This window comes from Galleria mellonella, unplaced genomic scaffold (assembly GCF_026898425.1).
Source record: "Galleria mellonella isolate WM207_F2 unplaced genomic scaffold, CSIRO_AGI_GalMel_v1 utg117, whole genome shotgun sequence".
NCBI classification, from domain to species: Eukaryota; Metazoa; Arthropoda; class Insecta; order Lepidoptera; family Pyralidae; genus Galleria; species Galleria mellonella.
In genome coordinates this window covers 178,340-201,841 of record NW_026441980.1, presented here as the reverse complement: position 1 = coordinate 201,841, position 23,502 = coordinate 178,340, and the positions used below count along the sequence as shown (strand labels likewise).

At 35.0% G+C, this 23,502-nt stretch overlaps 1 protein-coding gene and 1 non-coding gene across 2 annotated transcripts; both read right to left on the bottom strand.

Moving 5' to 3' along the window:
• Positions 1-3,283: 3,283 nt before the first annotated feature.
• LOC113521724 (silk gland factor 3) lies at positions 3,284-5,814 on the bottom strand. Its single transcript, XM_026907403.3, has one exon. The coding sequence runs from the start codon at positions 5,600-5,602 to the stop codon at positions 4,535-4,537; it is 1,068 nt and encodes a 355-aa protein (XP_026763204.1). The 5' UTR covers positions 5,603-5,814; the 3' UTR covers positions 3,284-4,534.
• Positions 5,815-20,984: 15,170 nt separating this feature from the next.
• Trnae-uuc (transfer RNA glutamic acid (anticodon UUC)) lies at positions 20,985-21,056 on the bottom strand. Its single transcript has one exon. It is a non-coding gene; the product is annotated as a tRNA-Glu (tRNA).
• Positions 21,057-23,502: the final 2,446 nt, after the last annotated feature.

Genomic DNA, 23,502 nt, shown 5'->3' with positions numbered 1-23,502 from the left:
GGCACCGTGACGCGGCACGAACAGTTTTTGCTACCGCCACTATTCTACGTATATACTGCATATACTACAATGTAAATGCTACGTACGTACAAAATAGTTTTTTTTTTTTTATCTATTAACTAGTTAGTTGCTACCATCCAAAGAAAGCAATTAGATCCGTTAAAATCCAGGATTTTTTGTTATAATTATGCACACTTGTATCGTTAGAAAATAACAACTTAATTCAGAATAACAACCTAATAGAAATGTTTTTAGTCATCCAACATCAGCGACAAATGATAAGGAAAGCCAAAAAAATCTGCATATTATTGATTTGTAAATAACACATTGCAGAGATTTTCATTAAACATAATTTTCATTAAAATTAATAGCAATTCGGTGATGAGGATCGAAACCGCACGAAATGAAACCATAGAAATATAAACTTTACTGGAATTTGGAGGAAGTATAGACGGGCATACCTACTGACATAGACAAGATATATAAAACGAACAGTATTATAAGTTTTTGCTTTGAAAAAATAGAAATATTTGTTTTGATTTTAATAAAAAAATACGTGTTAAAAAAGTAGGTTAATATTGAAATTGTTAATACTCCTAAGAAAGTAGGTAATTAATTAGATAAAATAGACAGATACAGGCAAGTTTTATAGATAAGTAGAAAAAAAAAGACATATAATATCTAAATAAATCTAAACAAAGCATAAAATTGAATTTAGAAAATAAAAAAAAATATTTAAAATGTTACCTAATTTTCCTGAATATTTCTCGATATCTAGTCTATGTGTAATCTAATCTAGTTTGAACGTAGAAATACTTAATTTACGTATAATATTACTAATACCATTAATAATACTATAATAAATGAGAAAGTTTACAACGAAAGATGAGTAAATGAATGTTTATTACTCTTTCACGCAAAAACTACTAAACGGATTTCAATGATATTTGGTACACGGTTAGGTAATATCCTAACTTAGTACGTAGGATATCTGTTGATTCACACGAGTGGTGCGGCGGGATATAGCTAGTTATTATATACATGTAAAATCAAATTAAAAATGTTTAACTTAATTCATTACTTAAGGGTTTGATGTCACGTTATGCCAACTATTTTAAAAGCGATTACATACATCTCCTTCAAATAGTAAAAAGGCAAATAATAAAAAAATTAAGATGATTAACAATTACTGCAATATTTCACTTAAATTGTTACTGTAATTGTAATAATTTAATAAACACACATGTAGTGTGTGTATAACTGTTATTGGCCTAGTACCTATACTTTTTAAGTTCCAACTATGCAATACGTAATTATTTTAAAATCGTCGTAACCTTTAATAAAGAAAATACATATAAATGAAATTATTTTAATTAATATATTATAATATATTTGTACAACAATCTTATGAACATTAACTCTAATTGTCATAATATATATTTTTTTAATATTTTTTTTTAATTTAATTCACTCATAATCTTATTTATTGCTCACAACTTAGATTACATGTTTATTTTTGTTATTTACTTAAATTTCTCGCACTGTATAACTATGTTAAAGTGAATGCTGTGAATACCTATAATAGGCGTGTGCATTAATATTGTATTATATTTAATGTTTGTTATACCTATATGTTATAATGCAATATGCTGTTGGTGTTCCTTAAATAAATAAATAAATAATAAACAATCATACGGATAGTGTTGGAAAAATAAATTCTGTTTAATTTTAGTATTAGATAATTGAATTACTAACACGACATCTTATTGTTCATTAACAATTGAAATTGGCTTTAGGAATCTTTTTTTATTTTTTTAGATTCTATTTAGTTTTATTAGGAGTACAATTATTCTCGTTAACAAATACTAATTGAGTATTCCATCGAGTGCAAACTGTCACCAGCACCAGTACACGGCATTTAATTAATTTAAATTTTATGGCAAATATCTTTATTGATAATGAAAGTGGTTATGTAAATTATAATTATGTTGCTTGATATATGTATATTATACGCATACTAATCGTGTACACATCATTATTATTAACGATAGAGCAAGTGGCGAATTGGTTCCGTTAATCGATCGATTTAGTTGGCATTATAATCGATAAGAAATAAAATAATGCAAGTCTGTTTTTCTACACTGGGCACAAGTAACAAACAATTTCAGCATATCTTATTAACGAAATAACAGTTATTTATAGGAAATAAAAAGCTTTTTGTAATAAAATACTGTTTGTTTGTGTTTCATTTTTAAAATCTAAATTCGATAAAAAGAAATGCTAATATTGTTTACTATACACGCCAGGTATAAAAATAAACAAATTATATTAACACGAATTCAAATGTAAATAAGATATAGGTGTCTCACTAAAGAGATTCATACTGAAAAGTAAATTCAAACCAAATTAATACATAAAGATTAAAACATACGTCGGAATAAGTTAAAGAATAAATCAAGAATCAATGAGTTTGTGTAAAATTGTGAGATTACTAATTTAGTAAGTAGGTAACTATGCCTACTTACTAAATAAGTACATAATGAACAAAAATATTAGGTAGCAATACGATTGACCACTATTAGTTGAAAATTATCTCCAATAAGGAAAACTACTTATAGAAAAGTAAAATAACTATTAACAAGTTTCTTGTAAAACAGTAAATATCAGACGAGTTTAATTTTTAAAATTTTTAAGAACTATTTATATGTTATCCACAAAATATTATCAAAAAATTAGTAAAAAAATATAGATAACAACAATACATTCAAAAGTATGGTGTTTTTTTGTCGCACCTAATACGGGGTCTAGTCACTTGGCCCTACCTGCCGTTGTTCCCATAAATAAACCAAATACACACGACCCGAGATCATCCCTTCATTTTTTAACAGCGATTAATATATCCAAGCCATAGAGCATGTCGGGAAACGTCAAAAAATAATACTTAGTAAAATATTTACTCTGGTTTATTTAAATACTTAAGACGACAATATAAAATAGTTTAGCACTATTATGATCAATTTCACTAATAAGGACTTGTTCGCAGCGTTATATCCATTGTACCACTTCGTAACTTAGTTCACTATATACACATTTATCAATAGGTACATAGTATCATGCAGTAACATACAGCGATAATGTAACTAGGCGTACCACTGGAGCGTAAAGTTCATTTCGTGTATTTTCACTCTATTTTCAAAATACTAATTGGAGTTTGTGTTAATGAGAATGGAACGTGTGTATAAAGAAGGCAAACTTCACTTTGGGACAGTAAGAATAAAAGTCATTTCCATATTTCAATTTCTATAAAGAACTTTTTTAATATATATCATCATATACGTTGTAGGTACATTATTTTATATAGAAAAAATACCTATTTTTACAAGTATTAAGTACCAAGGTTGGCCACAAATACATACAAACGAAAAAAACAACAAAACAAGTAAAAAACAGGAATAAAACCATTTTGGCATCGTGTCTGCATCTTTTCAATAATATTTTTTTTAATAAATTATTATGTGTGGGACCTAGGTCTGTGCCGAGTGTGCCGGGAGGTCCGGGCGCGCGGCGGGCGGCGGACGGCGAGCGGCGAGCGGCGAGCAATCGTTCGAGCCTCGACACGAGCAGCGGCTGCCCACACCGCACGCTCGCCGCTCGCCGTTCACCACTCGCTGTGATACATGCTCGATAGTGGATGTATCACCGAGAGCGGCCCGCGTTCACACTCGTTTTTGTTAAACACTTAAAATAAAAATTGCACCTATTGACTCACTCGTATTCCCTTACAAGACGAAGCATCGACCCGATTCATATTTTTTACTCTCGCCATCTCGCCACTAATCATAAATTTACAGTAATAGCAACAATTTAAATTTAATCCACACCACAATGACTCCCTACTGACAGGTAGGCATGTATGAACATCGTTAATGTATAATATCTATAAATAAATTCGATGAAATAGTCCTTTACAAAAATGAATAGCGCTTCGCACTCCTCGCCGGTCGCGGCCGGCCCGTACTGTCGACAAGCGATCGTAACTCTAGGAGGCACTGGTGGCTGTACCGCGGTACAAGGATCGACTCACTGTGTAATGTCGCCGTACTTACCACACGACGAGCTGACGGCCGCGCGGCAAGGGTGCGTGAGCGACGCCGGGCTCTTCCTCCGATTAAGCTCTTATTTATCAATTAGACTATCTAGCTAAACATTATCGGTGCTCACTGTGAACCTCGGCGTTTCGATAAAGTATAAACGATTACTGGCTTCGATCTTAACATTACTCACATAATTAATCAATGACTTCACTGAAATTATAAAGAACAACTTAAACTTAGCGTTCGGGAGGTCCATGGGACGGGGCCGCACGCACGAATTATTTACAGCCGCGTCGGCCCGTCCGTCACTGTGCGCCGCGGGCACGTCCCGGCGCGCGGCGCGTATGTACACGCTATCTATGTACAGAGGTATCCCGCGGGCGGGCGCGCTAGTGCGGCTCCGCATAGTAGGGCCGCGGCGGCGCCCACGGGGCGAACTGTTAGTGCGCGGCCAGCGTGTGCGCGCCCTGCGGCAGCGCGTGCTGCGGCGACAGCCCTGGCGGCGAGTGCGAGTGCTGCAGCGGCGAGCCGTGCACGTCGCCGTGCCCGTAGTGCGCGTGCCCCATGCCCTCCATCATCTCGCCGCCGAGCGTGTTTGGCGGGGTCATCCGCTTCTCCTTCTGCCGCCGGTTGCAGAACCAGACGCGGACGACTTCCTTCTCCAGTTGCAGGCTGTCTGCTAGCGACGTGATCTCCTGCGCCGACGGTTTCGGCTGTTTGTGGAAATGCTGCTCCAGTGCGCCTTTCACTGATACCTCTATCGACGTGCGCTTCTTTCTCTTCCGCCCCTGGGCGGCTATTTTATCGATGCTCGTCGGACTGCCCGTTGTCGAGTCTGCTTCCTCGAGCCACTTTTGGAGCAATGGTTTGAGTTTGCACATATTTTTGAAGCTAAGTTGCAACGCCTCAAATCGACAAATCGTCGTCTGGGAAAAAACGTTTCCATACAGGGTTCCTAACGCAAGGCCGACGTCGGCCTGCGTGAAGCCTAGTTTAATTCTGCGTTGCTTGAACTGTTTGGCGAAGGCCTCGAGATCGTCACTCGTCGGCGTATCTTCCTCCGGTTGGTCGCGTTCCAACGCATGGTGGTGGTGGAGCGGGTGCGGGGAAGGTTGCACATCTCGCAGCATGTGATGCTGGTGCATAGGCACCGGGTAGCCGCCGTGCAGGGCGACAGGGGAGCCGGCACCATAGTGCGGGCTGACGACAGGCGCGTGCCATCCGTGCGCGCTGTGCTGCAGGTGGCGGTGCTCGTGCGGCGCCGGAGGCGGTTTGACGTCGGGCTGGTGCGCGTGAGAGTGGTGCTGGTGCATGGCCCAAGGGTCGGCCGGCGGCAGCGATGCCCACGGATTGCCGAGCACCGGCGCTCCCGGCGACGGCGATCCTCCAGCTTGCAGGTGGTGCTGATACTTCATATCCGCGGGCTCGGCGCTCCGCGGCGACGCAGCGTGGTACCCGCCGAGGTTTCCGAGGTCCATCTCGGCGGGCATGTACGTGGTCGCCGCCATGGCGCCGTACCTCAAATCCACGGTGGACGGCGTCTTGCCGGCTCGAAGGCTCTCGAGCCTTCAACTGGCGTACTCGTTCGCGAAAATAGCGCGTAGATCGCGCGGCGCTGCGGCAGCGGCGGGGGCCACCTCACATCACCGGGGACGACAGCGAGCGACATGCGCGTGCGTGCGCGACGGCAGCACGGAGCGGACTGTGGGGCGACGCGGCGCTGCGCGCGCCCGCCGCTCGGAGAGGGGCGGCCCCGCCCAGCGCCGCCGCCCGCTAATGACGATGTAATTACTGCGCCGCCCCGCGAGCCCCGCCCGCGCCCCGCTGCCCGCGCCGCGCCGCCCGCGCCCCGCGCCCGCCCGCCGCTCGCCAGCCTGTCCGCGATCGCTTGTCGGAAAATTCTGCGACGCGTTACCGAGCCAGTGGCGCGCTCCGCTCGCGACACCTGATGAGATATGCTACCGACGGCTCGTACACTGCATTGACCCTACACTACACTCCGCGCTCGCAACACTTCGGCTGTGATGCCGCACTTAGACACTAACATGTACACAATGTCATCCGTAAATGAAAATAAAATCACATGCAGGATTCAAAATTTTAATTCTCGTATGTAACAGTAAAATTATTATTACATATTTTTCAGGGCTATAAAAATATAGAAAAGAGTTACTATTTACATAATACATACAAATAATATCTAATAAATAATATTATTATTTATTTATATAATTTAATTTACACAGGAATAAAAATGTAAATGAACAAAATTTTTATGTTAAAATTGTTTAAAGGTTGTCTCTACTATAGAGATATTTTGCCGAGGTAAAGTTGTAAGAAAAAGAACTTACAATACGCCTACTATCATACTTCACAAATATATGTATATTTAACATAACTGCTCATCGTATTCTATATTCTATTACCTATACTAGACACTCGATTAGGAAATAAAAATTTTAGTGTTATTTATGGTAATGATCCTAATATGAAGACAAAATTGCTGCAATAATTTGACTCTCATTTACTCTTAATTGGTGAAACTTTTGTTATAAAAAATACATTATATACCTAATTCATGGGAAATTATATTTAATAACCGTTAGCATTATTATATACTAGAATAGGGTAACGTTATTTAATACCTCGCCTGATGTACGAGACATCAGATACATACAGCAGATACAAATTCAGCATGACTAAGAATATACAGAAAAATACCCTCTTTTGGGGCCCGCGGCCTATATTCAGCAGCGGACAGTAGACGGCTGGTATGATGATAATGATGATTAGAATATAAACCGTATTACTACAGATACAATATGAATAGGTATATATTATATGGTATACATTAATAAAAAATGTCTCAGTAAAATTATTTTAAATATTGTAAATAATTTCAAAGTGGAAAGAATTATTTACATATGTGAATGTACAAATTAATATGACAAATTATATGTTTACAAGTTATAATATTATATGTTTACAAGATAGAATATTTTATATATATTATTATATGTTTACAAGTTATAATATTATATGTTTACAAGTTACTCTCTACGGTAGCTTTATTTAATGCTGTCTGAATATCAATAAAACCGGCCCGGGTTTTAGTTACTGATTTATAATAAATATTTATAATTAAAAATAAACAAAAAATAAATCAAACGGCAGCTAATCACACCGACAACTTTGTTAATAACACTATTATCATTACTGTGGGTACGATCTACCCTACCCACTTTAAAAGTAATAGTCTATTGTGGTAGACTTATGTTTGTAGGTACGTATTGATGACCGAAATGATGATGATGCTGATGATGTAAATTACATTTTATTGACAGTTTATTTAAATAAATTAATAAATTTAATTTGAAATATAAATTATATATTTTTTTTTTATTTTCATGTTCAAAAAATAAATCGTTTATTAATTTTGTATGTTCAAATTGTATCCTGATCCTTTTAAGATTTTAGTTCATCAGTTCAATTCAATATATAATATTTAAATATTGAACTGAAATGATAAATTAACATAATAAACACACTTGTCATTGCAAGTATAGAGTCAATTTGTCCCTTTTTCTCATACTATTTTTTTTTTTCTTTTATTTAATACTAACAATTATCTATGAATTCATTATAGTTTCTTTATTATTAAAATTTGTTACCCATTTTTTATTCCACAATATATTCGTATACATATATCTAATTGTGTATTTATATAGTACTTTCTATTTGACCTTTTGATTAATTATACATTATACTTGCCTAATTATAGAATTGCTGCAGTTTGCGAGTAAACATATTTACACTATCTACCTGTCTATGTAAGTGGTAAAATTGTTTTAAAATTATACAATACCAATTTACTGTACAAACATAATATACTTATTTTCTGATTTCGGTCAATCAGTTTTCTTATATCTAGCTCGTGAAATACGTTAGTGCTACAATACAAGTACCTACGTAATATTTGTTTTGAAGTATTGTTACTTAACATATGTGAATATTATTAATAATTCTTTGAATATGATTTTTAATGTATGAGCTTCACTACTTTTACTATCGTTCAATTGTAATGTTAATAATTATGCGACGAGTTGTGTTGTGAGGCCGCCGCCGCGACGGCCGCTCGCACGGGCCGCATTGCAAATTGAAGAGAGGCCCCACGTCGACACTCCTAACGCCATCTGTTATCGGATAGATGAACTAAAATATTGTCGGAACATAAGATGCGATTATTTTTAAAGGTTGTTATTAACTTTTATAAGTTTTTTTTATTTTAATGTGCCTTCCATCATAATACACAGTCTTTATAAAAGAAATTAAATAATTTCCAAAAATTATTATCTATAAAAATGATTAATCTATATCAAAACTTATGAAGATAAGTATAGTAAAAATGTATATATATGTATGTATGTATACTGCATTAAATTTGCATTGAATTGAGAATAAATTTATTAAAAATATTATAAACATATAGTTTATAAAGTATTATAATATTTATACTTTATTATGAAGACCGCAAGTATAAAAAAAAAATATAAATTAAAAAAAAAACATTAATGTTGAATCTTATTAACATAAGTTGTCAAAATAGTATTATAAATAGTTAATGCATTAGTTTTATTTTATTAATGCTCAAAATTGAATTTTTTAATATAATTTTTAATTTAACACAAATATCTATAAGTACATTGAACTGCATTACTAAGACTTGTGACTGAATAATTGCGCTATCTAACGACGCGTAGCGAAACTACGGAGACCAACCCCTGTTTACGGGGGTTGGTTGCGTAGTAAGTTTGTGTGCCGCGTAAACAGAGGGGTGACGTTCCGATGGGCTCCTAGCGGGTTGAATACATACAACGTAAAATGTGTCTTTTTTTTTAATTGACAGGGAGACAATGCTATTGAAATGAAGCTACAGCGGCTATAATATTACAAGTACAGTGCTGTATTAAGCTAATCTAGCGACCTATACTGATAATAAAAATATAATTTATACTTATAATAAATCTGTAGAGAGGTCAATTCTGTACATGAAATATATTTCCAAAATAACTATCGGCGGGTGATTAGTGATCGATACTGATGCCAAAAACGCAATCAGTAAAATTTTTGTCTGTCTGTCTGTCTGTATGTATGTTCGTTATAGAAACAAAAACTACTCGACGGATTTTAACGAAACATGGTACAATTATTCTGCATACTCCTGGGCAGGTTATAGTATACTTTTCATCACGCTACGATCAATAGGAGCAGAGCAGTGAAGGGAAATGTGTTTGTTACATCAAAACCACGGAACCGTGAGGAAGGACATAGGCTACTTATTTTACGAAAAACGACGGAAACGCGGACGAAGTCGCGGGCAACAGCTAGTTTAAAAATAAAATTATTAAAAATAACTGCTACTCATCTAGAATCTCTATGGGCATATAGACACTACTTTTGTACACAAATATAGTTATATATATAAAATAGAAAATACATACATAAAATATTATACATATACATATACATATATATACATATATATATATACCTATATATATATATATATATATATATATATATATATATATATATATATATATATATAGCATAGGTACATTTGCATTAGCATGCAGGCGTTCATAGGCTACAGTGACCGTTTACCATCAGACAGGCTGTATACTTATTTGCCGCCTACTTCGTTCACAGTAAAAAAGATGTAAAACAGTAAAACGGATGGTAACCCTTCTAACTTTTTAACTACTATTTTTTGTGATGTTTTACTTGAATTTGCATCAAGTTTACTGTTAGGTACTTACTTGAAAACAGAAATAGGTTAGACAGTAGTAACTCAGACAAGACATGTTGCTCTCTCACCGAGTGCAATGTTTCCAAATTACATTATTGCGTAATAATAATAATCTGAACATAATCCCATTAATATTATAAGTGTGACAGTTTGTAACGATGGATGAATACAAGGAATTTGACTAAAATTTTGTACACAGGCAGTTTACATCCTAACTTAGTACATAGGCTACTTTACTGATTCACGCGGACAAAGCTGCAGAATATCACTAGTTTATAGTGAAGTTGAAAACACAACGTTGAAATCTTATGAACATGTGTTAATGATTAAAAATTACATAATATTATTCAAATTAAATTGTATTAAATATTTTAAAAAAATTGACTTTAATTCATAACAATAATATCATATTATTACTCGTATATTATGATAGTATAGTATAATATAGTATTTATGTACTTATTTATTTGTGTAGGTGTTTATATGCATGTATGTGTGTATGTGTATGCGTATGTGTGTATATGTGTTTATATGTATGTGTATATATATATATATATATATATATATATATGTGTGTGTGTGTGTGTGTATATGTATATATATGTATATAATAGTGAGTAGGGATATATATTAACATTATTACATGTATCACATCTCTATATTTTAGAAATAATAGAATTTTCATCGTGCCTCCGATCCAACTGTTTATAATTGCTCCTCTCCATCCAAAGGTTGCCTGGAAGAGATCGCTCTTAGCGATAAGGTCGCCCATTGTTTTCTCATTGTGATTATTTCTTGTAATTGTTTGTATTTATAATAGGTGCTGTTGTAATCTTTTGGAGGAAACAATAAAGAGTATTTATCTATCTTTGATAAATAAAGACATACATTTAAAATTCAATCTATCGTTCAATCTATCATTCAGTATATATCCAAAGGTAAAGTCGCAGAATACAACTAGTATTACATATGAAGCTTACACATCACAAAGTACTGTTATATACGAACTTACAGTCACCACATTCACGACACAATCATATACGAGAAGCAGCTGCATGCGCCTGCCTGTCTCAACAATGGTTTAAGTATTTTTATTGTTCCCATAAAAGTCAAACGAACTGTTGTAAATGAAATAACAATTTGGAGCGCTCTATAAAATATCTGTGCGAGTCGAGTAAACATATTGGTTTCTTATTAGACGCGCCGACTCCCGTTGCACTGTTGAGCAATCTGAGCGTTGAACACTCTTAGTAGCGGTACCAGTGTAGGTTTTTTTTAATGGATGATAATGGAATGGTAACCTCGCCTGCACAAAATATCTCTCTCTCTCTTCAGTCGTACACTCTAGACAGAGTGGTCGTGGTTTTTATGATGATAGTGGATTGTCGATGAAGCCCTCCTTCGCGATCGAGGTCCTCGCAATGCGTCTCCATCTACTTCTGCTCACAGCCGAGCGAGAGCATTCCACAATAGACTGCTGTGTGGCCGTTTTGATGAGGCCAGTCCATCGCGTTGGTGGCCTACCCCGAGAACGTGTGTGTTGTACCGACGGCACAAAATCCCTATAAATATATAAGAATAAATACATAAAAATTACATATATATACGAAGTTATTAATATTAACAATTGACTGTAATATAAAAAGAAATCCGTTAATTACTACTTTTTGGTAGATAATTGAATAAAAAATCAATTTAACAGATTCAGAATTTTTTATTTAATTTGGAATGATAAATAAACTAAGGACTTACCTGATGCAAATGGTGGCGCTAGTACATGAATAGCACTCTTTTATACCTATTGTCATTATTGAAATAATATCTGTAATTATCAAATTTTTAGATTGATTTAGAGAATTGTTGAATTCATTTGTTGTATGATGTGTATTTTTTTGTGGCTTGACCCTAGGACACCATGGTGATGAATTCAACGTGATGACCAACCTTCATCCTCACCTATCACCCCTCATTGGTACCTCGCCAGCGTATACCGACAATGCAGGCAGGGTTCAACCAGTTCAGTATCATTTAATGAAAAAACATAAAGGCTAGATTAGATCAACCGTTAGTTGTAACTTAAATTTATCATTAAAATATTACCAAGACATATGAGTAAATGAATAAGATTCATCACATTGTAAAGCTTCAGTATCTCGATACCTTCTGCCCGGACTGGGCACTAAGCAAAAGGCGCATCTGGCCAAGACGTAACTGAATAAAGGAAAACTGAAAACAAAGCGAAATTAAATTAGTCTTCAACGGAATGATTGACGCCTGGAATAGTAAGCGGCTGTACTAATCAAATCTCACGCAACGAGGGCAAATTCACTACAAGCGAGCTGCCTGCTCGAGGATGTTAGTCACTTGTACATACTGTGATGCTATATGAAACTACACATCAGTCCAAAATAGTCTGAACTAATAAAAAATGTTCAACACGGTGTAATATTGTTGTGAACAAATCGAATTGAAATTGAAAAACAAAATATTATAAAAAGGAACGATTTGATTTTTTTTTTATTTGTTTGTAATTGCTAAATTTAAAAAATGCTTTCACCTATAGAAAGCTACAATAACAAATATATTTTACTCAAAAAAATGCGAAGTTAGGGCAGGTTTCAAAACGAAAATAAATAAAAAATTTCGTTTTTAAAAACTACCTGATATTTTGGTAAATTTTTTTCTACTACAATCGTCTTGGTTAATTAATTTTATTTTATTTATTAATTTTCAGCCATCTTTCAATTGATTGCAAGAGAAAATGCTAGTGTCTATTGTGTAGCGAGTATGTCTGTTATCCAGATTAATTTAATTTATTAACGCTGTTTATCATCATATCATCATAATATCCAATATATTAGAATTCATATACAAAGTTTTTTTTTTTTTTATGTGAACCAAATTCGAACTCACGGCCTTTGGAACATTGAGTACAAACCGCATGTGAATGCAATGTATACTGCTAGGCCACAACGCTATCATTCAAAAATTAAATGATATTATTATAGAAAAAACTTTGAAAAAATCTTAGCAGCAATTGGTAATTCAAAATTAGACAAAATATTCTCTATTTTAATCAATACCTGCTCTTATTGGAGCTCTTCCTCTGAGCCATTTCTCTAAATTTGCCTTTTAACCCAATATTTTAATTAAATAATAGCGCGAAATTTTAAGGATCATCATAAACTAAAATCATAATAATTTTGATTTAAACCATTTCGAAAATTATTAACTTTTATTCTTTTACGCTACATATTTTATGTTTTATAAGAGAGGAGATGCGATCATTTCAATAAACCATGATAATTTACCGGAGTTATCTCGACATTTCTACCAGGTCACACCGACCGTAGTCACGAGTAGTGACTATCATGGTTACTTCGATAACAAAATAATTTAATATTTTTTTTTTTACAACACAGGGGGCAAACGAGCATGCGGCTCACCTGATGGTAAGTGACTACCGCCGCCCATGATCACCCACAACACCAGCGGCATTGCAGGTGTGCTGCCGGCCTTTTAAAAAGGAATATACTCTTTTCTTGAAGGTTATGTTGTCGTATCGGTTCGGAAATACTGCTGCTGGAAGTTGATTCCAAAGAATGGTTGTGCGTGGAAGAAAGTGCCTTGAAAAACGCACGGTGGAAGACCGCCACTCGTCCAGATGATTGGGATGAAACTTTAGTTTGTGGCGGGTTGTACGGTGGTGAAAATCAGCAGCAGGTATCAATCCGAACAATTCCTCAGAACACTCCCCATGATAAATTCGGTAGAAGATGCACAGAGATGCAACATCTCTGCGCAGTTTCAATGGGTCAAGTCGGACAGTAAGGCGTTGACTATCGATAATTCGAGCCGCCCGACTTTGAATGCGGTCTAACGGAAGGAGTTGGTACTGTGGCACTAATTAATCGTCAATTCTCCTCTCTTATGAAACATTTTAGAAAATATACTTCACATTTGTCCTTATAATAAAGATTTTGCTATGAAAGCAAATTGTAATTTTAATTTTAGAGATTGTTTTAAAGCTATAACACTTTAAAATAGAGTCCGATGTTACTCGGAATAACCTAAGAAAATTAACTGTACCCCATACATCCAAATCTGTTCAGGCATTAAGAAGTTATAATACAATAAAAAAATTCACATATATTCAGACACCCTGTAATCTGTTATTAAAATAATGGTCGAACGATGTACAGCAACGTTGCTCTTAAAACATAACCAAAGAAACAAAAATATCATGTTATCTCAGCCATTAAAAGCAATAGCAATCCGATTGCTAGCAATATATCCCATTAGGTCGACCTCCAAGTGGTTCCCCCTGGAAATCATTGTAAACAATTCTTATTGAATTTGTCACGATGGGCTAACTGACCTGCTTCATCCTCACCTATCATCCTTCACTGGTGCTCCGCCGGTGTATACCAATAGCGCGGGTGGGGTTACCATTCCATTATCACCTATTGAAAAAACTGCGGTTGTTAACCCGCCTGCCAAGCGTGGCAACTACTAGCAAAACTTCCTAATCGGAGGAGACCTATATTTAGCAGTGAATAGTTAATGATTGATACGATGATGATTAAATTATCAAAATCATTCCTGTCCAGTTGTCACATATGTATAATTTACTTACTTTGTCACTATCATAGGCAACATTTAGAATTTTACTTTACAAAATATTTATTGTACAAAATATTATTTTTTCCATGTATTTCCATGCAAAATAATATCATAAGTGTTGTAAGGTCGGAGCTCGCGTTGCGCAAGATATTTTCAATTTGCAGGTGTGCCCGGCCCATGACCAATCGATCAGATCCGCGACGATCGCACAAGATGTGCGATTCCTATCTCTGCCTACCCACTCACCGATATTATACGCCAATAATACCATTAACAGAAAATATACTTACATTCATGTAATATTTACAAATCGAGCCCGCAGGCCATCGTGTCCCACAAATATATGCTTTATTATTATATATGTACCATAAAGTTACAATAATACTCGTAATATATATATATATATATTGTTGCTTTTTTTGTTTTTCATTCTTTCATCTCTTTTACTATGTATTATGTGTATGTTTGTATTGTAATTTGTGTGCTGTGAAGTAATGCAAATAAATTATCTATCTATCTATTTATCAACTTGCATAAAAAAATAATAAAGTTGATTAATTCCTTTTTTTACAGACAGTTTTATGTTTAATCATAAACATGAGACACGCTTCTGTAGTAAGTCTGTATGTACTTTTTAATGGGTGATAATGGAATGGTATACACCAGCGGGGCACCAGTGAAGGATGATAGGTGAGGATAAAGCAGGTTAGTTAATCCATTATGAAGAATTCAACAAGAATTGATGGTTGAAGAATAATTGAGTGGACGAAGAGATGGTTTGGTTGGAAGAACCACGTGAAGGTCGACCTAATAGAACATATTGCTAGCAATGGGGCTGTCAAACTCAATGCTAACAATCCCTTTCGACCTCGTCTGTATGTATTGAACACCTGTCTATAATATGTTTGTGATAACAGAACCGTATGGTATCTAATCTCAGCATTTCCCTGCGCGTTTACAAGTCAATCATGACATATCTCTTTAATCGAAGGCCTCTCCAAATAGTATTGTATTATTTTATTTACATATTTCGATTATACCTACTTCCCAATAGTTTATTTCCGTGTCAAATTCTAACAAAATTTCGAATAAGTTGTTAAAATTTGTACTTCATCTTTCGATATTTATGTGTTAACGTCTAAGCAAATTTGAATAAAATTCAATGTATTGGTAGTTGGAACAATTCTCAGACTAATCACTTTTAATCTTAATTGTTAGATAACAGTATGGCGTGTTATCAAACCGATGGTCTCAGTAAATAGGCTAACGGATCGGATGGCGAATTACGGTCGTTTTGTTGGGCCCGCGCGGCCGGTGCGGCGAGCTAGTCCGCTGGCGTCGGTGCCGGTAGCCCGCAGCGCCGCCACTTAATACCACCTTAATAATACCTATGCGACGCCCAAATATCGTAAAATTAATCGCCGCGCGGTGCGCGTGCGCCGACGTCAACGCAACATGCTTGTAAGACAAGTTTATTAAAAATGTAATATGAATTATTCTCAAGTCTATGATTATAAATTGTTAGGGATATTAAACGTTCTCTTTACTGTGGCAGTGGCGATGTGTTCCTTTAGTAGTAATACTAAACGTCTTAAAATAGTGAAGCCTTACTTAAATAGTAGAAAATATTATTTAAGATGTAACAAAAAAAAAGCACCGACCACAATTATAGCCACCACCTAGAATACACTAATTTTGATAAAATTTATATGGGACCAATCTGAGCCCTTTCAAATAAAAAAAGATTTCTCAAAGTTTATTAATGACAGAGTTATGAGGTAAAAAAAATACAACCAAACCCAACTTCTAGAAACAAGAAGGTTCTCGCCTCCTCCTTTTTAAAGTCGGTTAAAAATCATTACCCGCGTCTGTCTGTTTCTCTACTTATATCTTTTAAACTACGCAACGAATGTTAATATGTGTCCCACTGTCATTTGAATATTTTTAAAGTACATTTACAAAAACTAATTAGACTTGTAAGTAAATTAAAATTGCACTCCTGCGAAACCGGAGCGAGTTTTAACGCTAAAAAGCTTACAATATTGTTCTCACTTTATTGACTCTTATGACATACGGGTATTCCCTTGAGATTTTTAAATATGTAAGACAATTGGGATAGACACTCGGATAGACATTTGTAAAAAAAAAAATATAACTCAGATTCTAATTAGAATGAATTGATGAATGAATAATGATTCTCCTTCGACTGTATACTTTTTGTGTTTTATATTACACTATATCTTCAACTATGAAGTTACTAACCAATTGTGATGATAACTAATTTTAAAATAAAAACTGTGTTATTTAATCTTTTATTCATTTCTATTTTTATCCACAATATCCACACTGAATTCGATTGTGTAATATATTATGTAAATATATTTCCTTTGTTCGCTTCATGTCCAGATACATATTCTACAATTTAACTATTATATTGCTCAATCTAACTGTATAGTTCGCATGTAGGTATGTATCTTTATATGTCAGCCGAGCACTTAATGGCTAAATTGCATTTCTGAATTACACGATACAGGCTTGCATGACCAGTGTGTAATTCGTAGAGTTAATCATCTATGTAAAATTGTATTTATTTATTTAATACAAAATCCACAGCTTTTTAAAAACAACTTACATGCTAAGTCTCTTAAATATACAACCAGTAACGGATATTAATTATACAAACAAAAATTATAATTCTAAAGCAAGCTAATCGAGTTTTGGCAAATAAATATTTATTTCGTTTCATAAGTTTCGTGTTTTGTTTCTATAAAATACTTAATATTTTGATCACAACCTGTAATCAAGATGAAAATAAATAAAAATTAAATTAAATTTATTTAAGTGTCGAATTTAAATATTATATATATGTTTACAATACAGTTTTACGTCCTTATCAATAAAAAGGTCAAACCTGTAAAGTACCTGTCTTTTATTTGCGCTAATTTTAATTTAAAAAAAAAATACAATACATTTTAAGAGTTAAAATAGATTAAAGAATTTTATTTCATTGTTTATAAACAAGTAAGATTTTATATCGTATATATATATATTTTTTTATAAAAATTTCCAATTTCAAGACTTACATCAGTTTATAATGCACGGCGGCGCGAGCGCACCGCAACGGTTCCAAGTAATTTGGCAATGGGCGGCGCACAGCTGGCTGGTACACTAAAGTATTGCAAATGGATCAAAATGATATTTTACGCTATATTATCTGTACATATAATAACATTGTAACCGACAGAAAAATGTATGTAATATTAAAATGGCGGCATGGTATGACAACAATGGGTAAAATTAAAAAAGAATATATGCAACTTAGAATGGCAAACAAGCTGATGGCCTACCAGTTATAGTGCTAATCATCATCAACATATCAGCCATTAACTGTCCACTGCTGATTATGAGCCTCCCCCTTGAGGGGTTTTGTCAGTAGTTGCCACGCTTGGCAGCGGAATATCAACCACAGTTAGGCTTTGAAGATGTTTTAAGAGAGACACTGCTACCCATCCCTCACCCTCCCTTAGTTGCCTCTTACTACACCCACGGAAAGGAAAGGGTTGCCTATTCAATGCCGGACCACACAGCGATTATAATGTAACATGATAGAAATAAATAAGCAAAAGTTTGCCTCCAAGAGTCGAATTAGGGACGGTGTCGGAGATCACGGAGGACAAGATGTCGTAAGAGGTAACTAAAACGAGACATAGCGTATTATAGCAAAAAATTCAATTCAATTCAATTCAATCATTTATTGCAATTCATGTTGTAACAATATAGGTCTTAAGTTATTAAAAGTATAGAATCAACATGAACCCTGGAAGGGCGCAGCAATCACATTTATCAATATTTCATAAAGTACATAACAAAATTTTTACATTATACATATGTATGTATCGTCGATTAACATAAAATAAATAAAACATTATTACATTGAAACAAATAGGTACAAATACAATTAAATTTTCTCATTGAAAAATTCTATCAAATATTTTTTAGAGCTATTTTAAACTTTTTAGAATCATCCTCACTTTTTAAGTTCATTGGTATTTTATTGTAAATTTTTATTGACATTGCGTAAGGGCCTGAATGGAATAATTGTAGCTTCGAGAATGCTCTTGCTAATCTACATTGCGGTCGCAATGTCTGAGGGCGGGTATATTGTGGAAGTAGGTGCATATTACATTTAACAAAATGACACGCTGACAAATTATACAGCAGGACACTAGAAAACTTGAAATTGATGGCAATCCGCGTGACCAGCATAGTAACAGTAAGTTGTATTCTTCTCTTATGAGACCCGTGCCTAGCAGTAGAATGATAATAGCTTGTTATCTCAGATTATATAGATAGAGTGTCTGCATAAGAATGCTATGAGAAAAACGGCTCAAATTTTCCATACAATTTTGCATGATAAATTCTGATAAAATAATAAGAGATTGCTTTATAACTTCTATATTTCTTTTTTCTTATAATTTCTACAACTTTTTAATGTGTAAACACTCATTTTAATTATTAAATAGTACGTCAAGATACATTTTATGCGTAAGTATATAGAGCATTTATAAATAAAATAAGTCAGCTACTAATTTGACAATTAGGTGACAAATAGTTGAACTGTTTTTGAGGCTCGATGCTCTATCTATAAAATCTAAGATTATGTATGGTATACTACATTAATACATATAGATATGTTTATATTGACTATTTATATACAGACTCAGTGTTGTAGCAGTTTAACAGGCCGCCTCGCTTTCCGATGGTTGCAAATTCGATCTTTGCACAATGTAAACATTTATATTAATGAGTATGTATGCCTGTTACTCGTGCCCACGCAATTCTACTCACTTTCGGTTAGCGCTGTGTCATTATTCAGCGATATACGTATATCTACAGATCACCTATCGACCTAATATATCCTGCAGGGGGGAAAGGGATTGTTAGTTATAGGGTCTAACTGACCCATTGCTAGCAATACACCCTATCAGGTCGACTTCCACGTCGTTCCCCCTAGAAACCATCGTAGTTAATTCTAGTGGAATTCGTCATGATACATAACTGAATTGCTTTCATCGTCACCTATCATCACTCACTGGTGCCCCGCCAGCGTATACCGATAGCGCGGGCGGTGTTACCATTCCATTATCACCCATTAAAATAAGTCCTGCATTTAACAGCTTCATTGCTCATTTATAAACTCTATTAGGTCGAAATCCCTCTCCCACTGGATTTTCCCCTAGAAACTACCATGATAAATTCTTGTCGAATCCATCACGATAAACTAACTGACCAGCTTTCATCCTCACCTATCATCTCTTACTCCTGTCCCACATTACTTGTCGTCCTCCGTGGCGCAGCGGTCAACACGCCTGCCTGCGACGTGGAGGCCCTGGGTTCGATCCCCGGCCAGGTCATGATGGAAAACGATCTTTTCCTGATTGTCCTGGGTCTTGGATGTTTATCTATATATGTATCTATTATAAATATAGTATCGTTGAGTTAGTATCCCATAACACAAGTCTCGAACTTACTTTGGGGCTAGCTCAATCTGTGTGATTTGTCCGTATATATTTATTTATTTATTATTACACTGGCGGTCGGAATACAACCGAGGCGGGGTTACTATTTTATTTTCATCCATTAAAATAAAAATATATATCCTGTGGTAAAAAATAATAAAACATTATAGTAAACGAAGAGGACGGTGCGCATGCGTCGCGCTGCATTACGCCGCGGGCGCTACAGCGCGCAACGAAATCAATTTCGTGTAACCATATATACTTGTATATACAAAACACGGTGCTTTACGAACGTAACCCAGTCTATAATAACGACTTTAGACGTTGATCAAACTATACAACACATTGCCTTGTCCAACACATAAATGAAAATATATATTTTTTAAAAACGCTAACCTGCATTTAGAAAACTTGTTCTCGAAAAGTTAATATTTCAACCTAGTACATACAGTTCTGTATGTAAGAGCCAGACTTTATACAAAAGTCGTTTACTCGAATACTGATTGTCTACAGTAACATAGCATGCCCATACAAAGAATTAAAAATGTGTGAGTAAAAATATTTATGAGGTTTTGACACTTCTCTAGCCAGATCGCAACTGAAGACTTTACAAACACAAACAGAGTTTCACGTCTGTATATGGGCACATACATTGAAGGAAAAAATGAGAAAAAACGAACCATGTTTTTTTTTAATAGGTGAAAATAGCACGTTACCGTGCCGCCTGCGCTATCGGTATATACTGTGACAGGATACCAGTAAGAGGTGATAGGTGAGGATGAAAAGGCAGGTCAATTAGCCCAATTTGAGGAATTCAACGATAAATTAGTCACGATAGTTTCCAGGGGGAACCGCGTGGAGGTTGACCTAATAGGGTATATTCATTGGGAACTAACCTCCCCATTACTAACATACCCTTCCCCCCATGTAAAAAGCTACTTCCCATACCGGGAATTGAACCCGGGCCTCCTGGATGAGAGCCAGGTATCCTAACCACTAGACAATATGGGAGTTGGGGAGGAAGTGATTGTTAGTAATGCGGACTACGAGTCCCATTGCTAGCAATACACCCGTCAGGTCGACCGTTGTGTGGTCCCCCTGGAAACCATCGTACTGAATCCCGGATGGGCTAACTGACCTGCGTTTTCATTGTCACTTATCATCTCTCACTGGTGCCCCGTCAGTGTATATTGTTGGCGCAAGAGGGATAACCACTTCATTGTCATCCATTAACAAACTGCAGTCGTCGATCCGCCTGTCAGAAAGAGCAATGTCAATTAACAATACAATAACGATAATTATAATAAACTATGCAGAATAATGTCGTAATTATTAACTTATATATTTTATTGTTTGTTCTAAATCTTTTAGGAAACATGTTTAGTTTCATTAATAAAATATCCTCTTAAAAGAATATTAACAATTTTGATTTCACTGTGACATCGCCGAATACCATTAACTCATTACATTTGGCGAACTTGATATCATGAGTTACCATTCCATTTCCTATCTTGAAGAGAGAAATCGATCTTAAATATATATATATATATATATATAGAATAGATCTTAAAATCTAAAAAAAAACCTGAAGTCATTGTATTGTCAAAAAATCACTTAATTATACATTCCAATCCAATATCTTTATTGTTATTTTTTTTTATTACAATTTGACTATTATATAAATAGTAATGTCTAAATTAGGTAGACTCGTTGCAGTGTCACAACTGGCATGCCATATTGACGTATTGCGGCAACTATGGCGTCCCGCGTCGCGACGACATTCCTGCGCCCGCGCACACTGCCCGGGAGGAGTGACTGCGTAACGCCGCGCCTCCTCGCACTCCCCGCATCGCAATTACTAGGCAATTCCACATCTAGTGAGCTACACCTTTAATGACAGTAAACTATTTCAGTACTCATTATTGTGGAAGTGAATTGATGCTTGCAACTGCAATGTATAAGACAAGCTATTATGCCATAAACTCATGCGTTTTTTTGCATTTTTGTTAAATCAACAATATTGATTTGTTAAATGTAAATTTAGATTTATCGTAATAAATTCCGGATCTTTGTATTTTCTTATTTTATAGAAATGTATTTCTCCATTCCATACAGTACCTACAAGCGAACCAAATTCGATAGTGGTTGGTTAAGCGGTAAAAAACTCACTTTTATATTTAGAATATTAGTAAGGAAGAGTAAGGATAATTTTTAACAAAGAAAACATTGTCTCATATCTGATTCTGATAGAATAGTATGGTTTTTATTTAAGAAAAATCATTGAAACTATTCCTTGAAAATTGATTGTGACGTGTACAATACTGTAGTAATGCACATACAGTGAACTCAGGCCGGCCCAGAAACAAGTTTGTACAATTCATTACCTGCAGATAGAAGTACTATTTTAAATTACTGGTGTTTATGAGACGATTAAAAACATTATTATTGCAAATTACAAGCTAATGGTTGCAATTACATAAGTGGTTTGCTATAATTATTGTCATTATAAAATAAATAGCAATAAACCATTATTTAGCGATAGTTTTCCTATAAAAAGGTAAATTAAGGAATTTTGAAAATACCTTGATATACCTTTAAGTAGTAAAAACCATATTAAAATGCCTATAATTAAAAATAAAAAATAAAATATTAAAAATATATTTCAATATTCCTATTAGAAATATACAAAAAAAGAACGCATTATACTTATACTTTTTTTTATACAACTTAGAATGCCAAACAAGCTGACGGCCCACTTGATGGAAAGTGGTAACCGTCGCCTATAGACATGAGTAGTACTATGGACATAACAGAGTATACTGTTTCGCCCATGATACCCCCCATGCGTTGCCATTCCTGAGGACTCAGGTGTTATTCCTCTGTACCCTTTAAATTCACGCCATATCCCACCCTTCAAACCGAAACACAGCCATGCAAACACAACTGCTTCACGGTTGAAACACGAATGGGACAGTGGTACCCAAGCAAATGACTTTTGTACAAAGTCTCCCTCTGGTAAAATTATTATACTATCTTATATGTAACATTTTGTGGCTCATATATCGAGCGAAATGTAATCTATCAAAATATGGTACATGGATATTAAAAATAAAAGGCAAGTTTCATGCATGCACATCTTAGACATTATATATCTATCTTTATATTTAATAGGTGTATAAAAATGTATAGTACCTACAACAACCATTACATAGGTCAATTTATTAATCGAAAGTTATTATTAATATACTTTTCGTTTGTTTGTTTATGTCTTCGATGAACCAACAAACGTAACATTTTTTATACACCTACATTATGAGGTGAAAAAGACATGTATTTTTTTATACTTGTCCATAAATGTCTAACGGATCGACGAAATCGCGAACAAAAGCTGGTACTTCATATAAAGAAGTTTATTTTAAGAACATCTCTATGAGAAACTTATTTAAATTAAACAAAT

What these genes read in the sequence shown, in the direction of transcription:
- LOC113521724 (XM_026907403.3), bottom strand. Translation starts at nt 5,602, where the DNA reads ATGGCGGCGACCACGTACATGCCCGCCGAGATGGACCTCGGAAACCTC.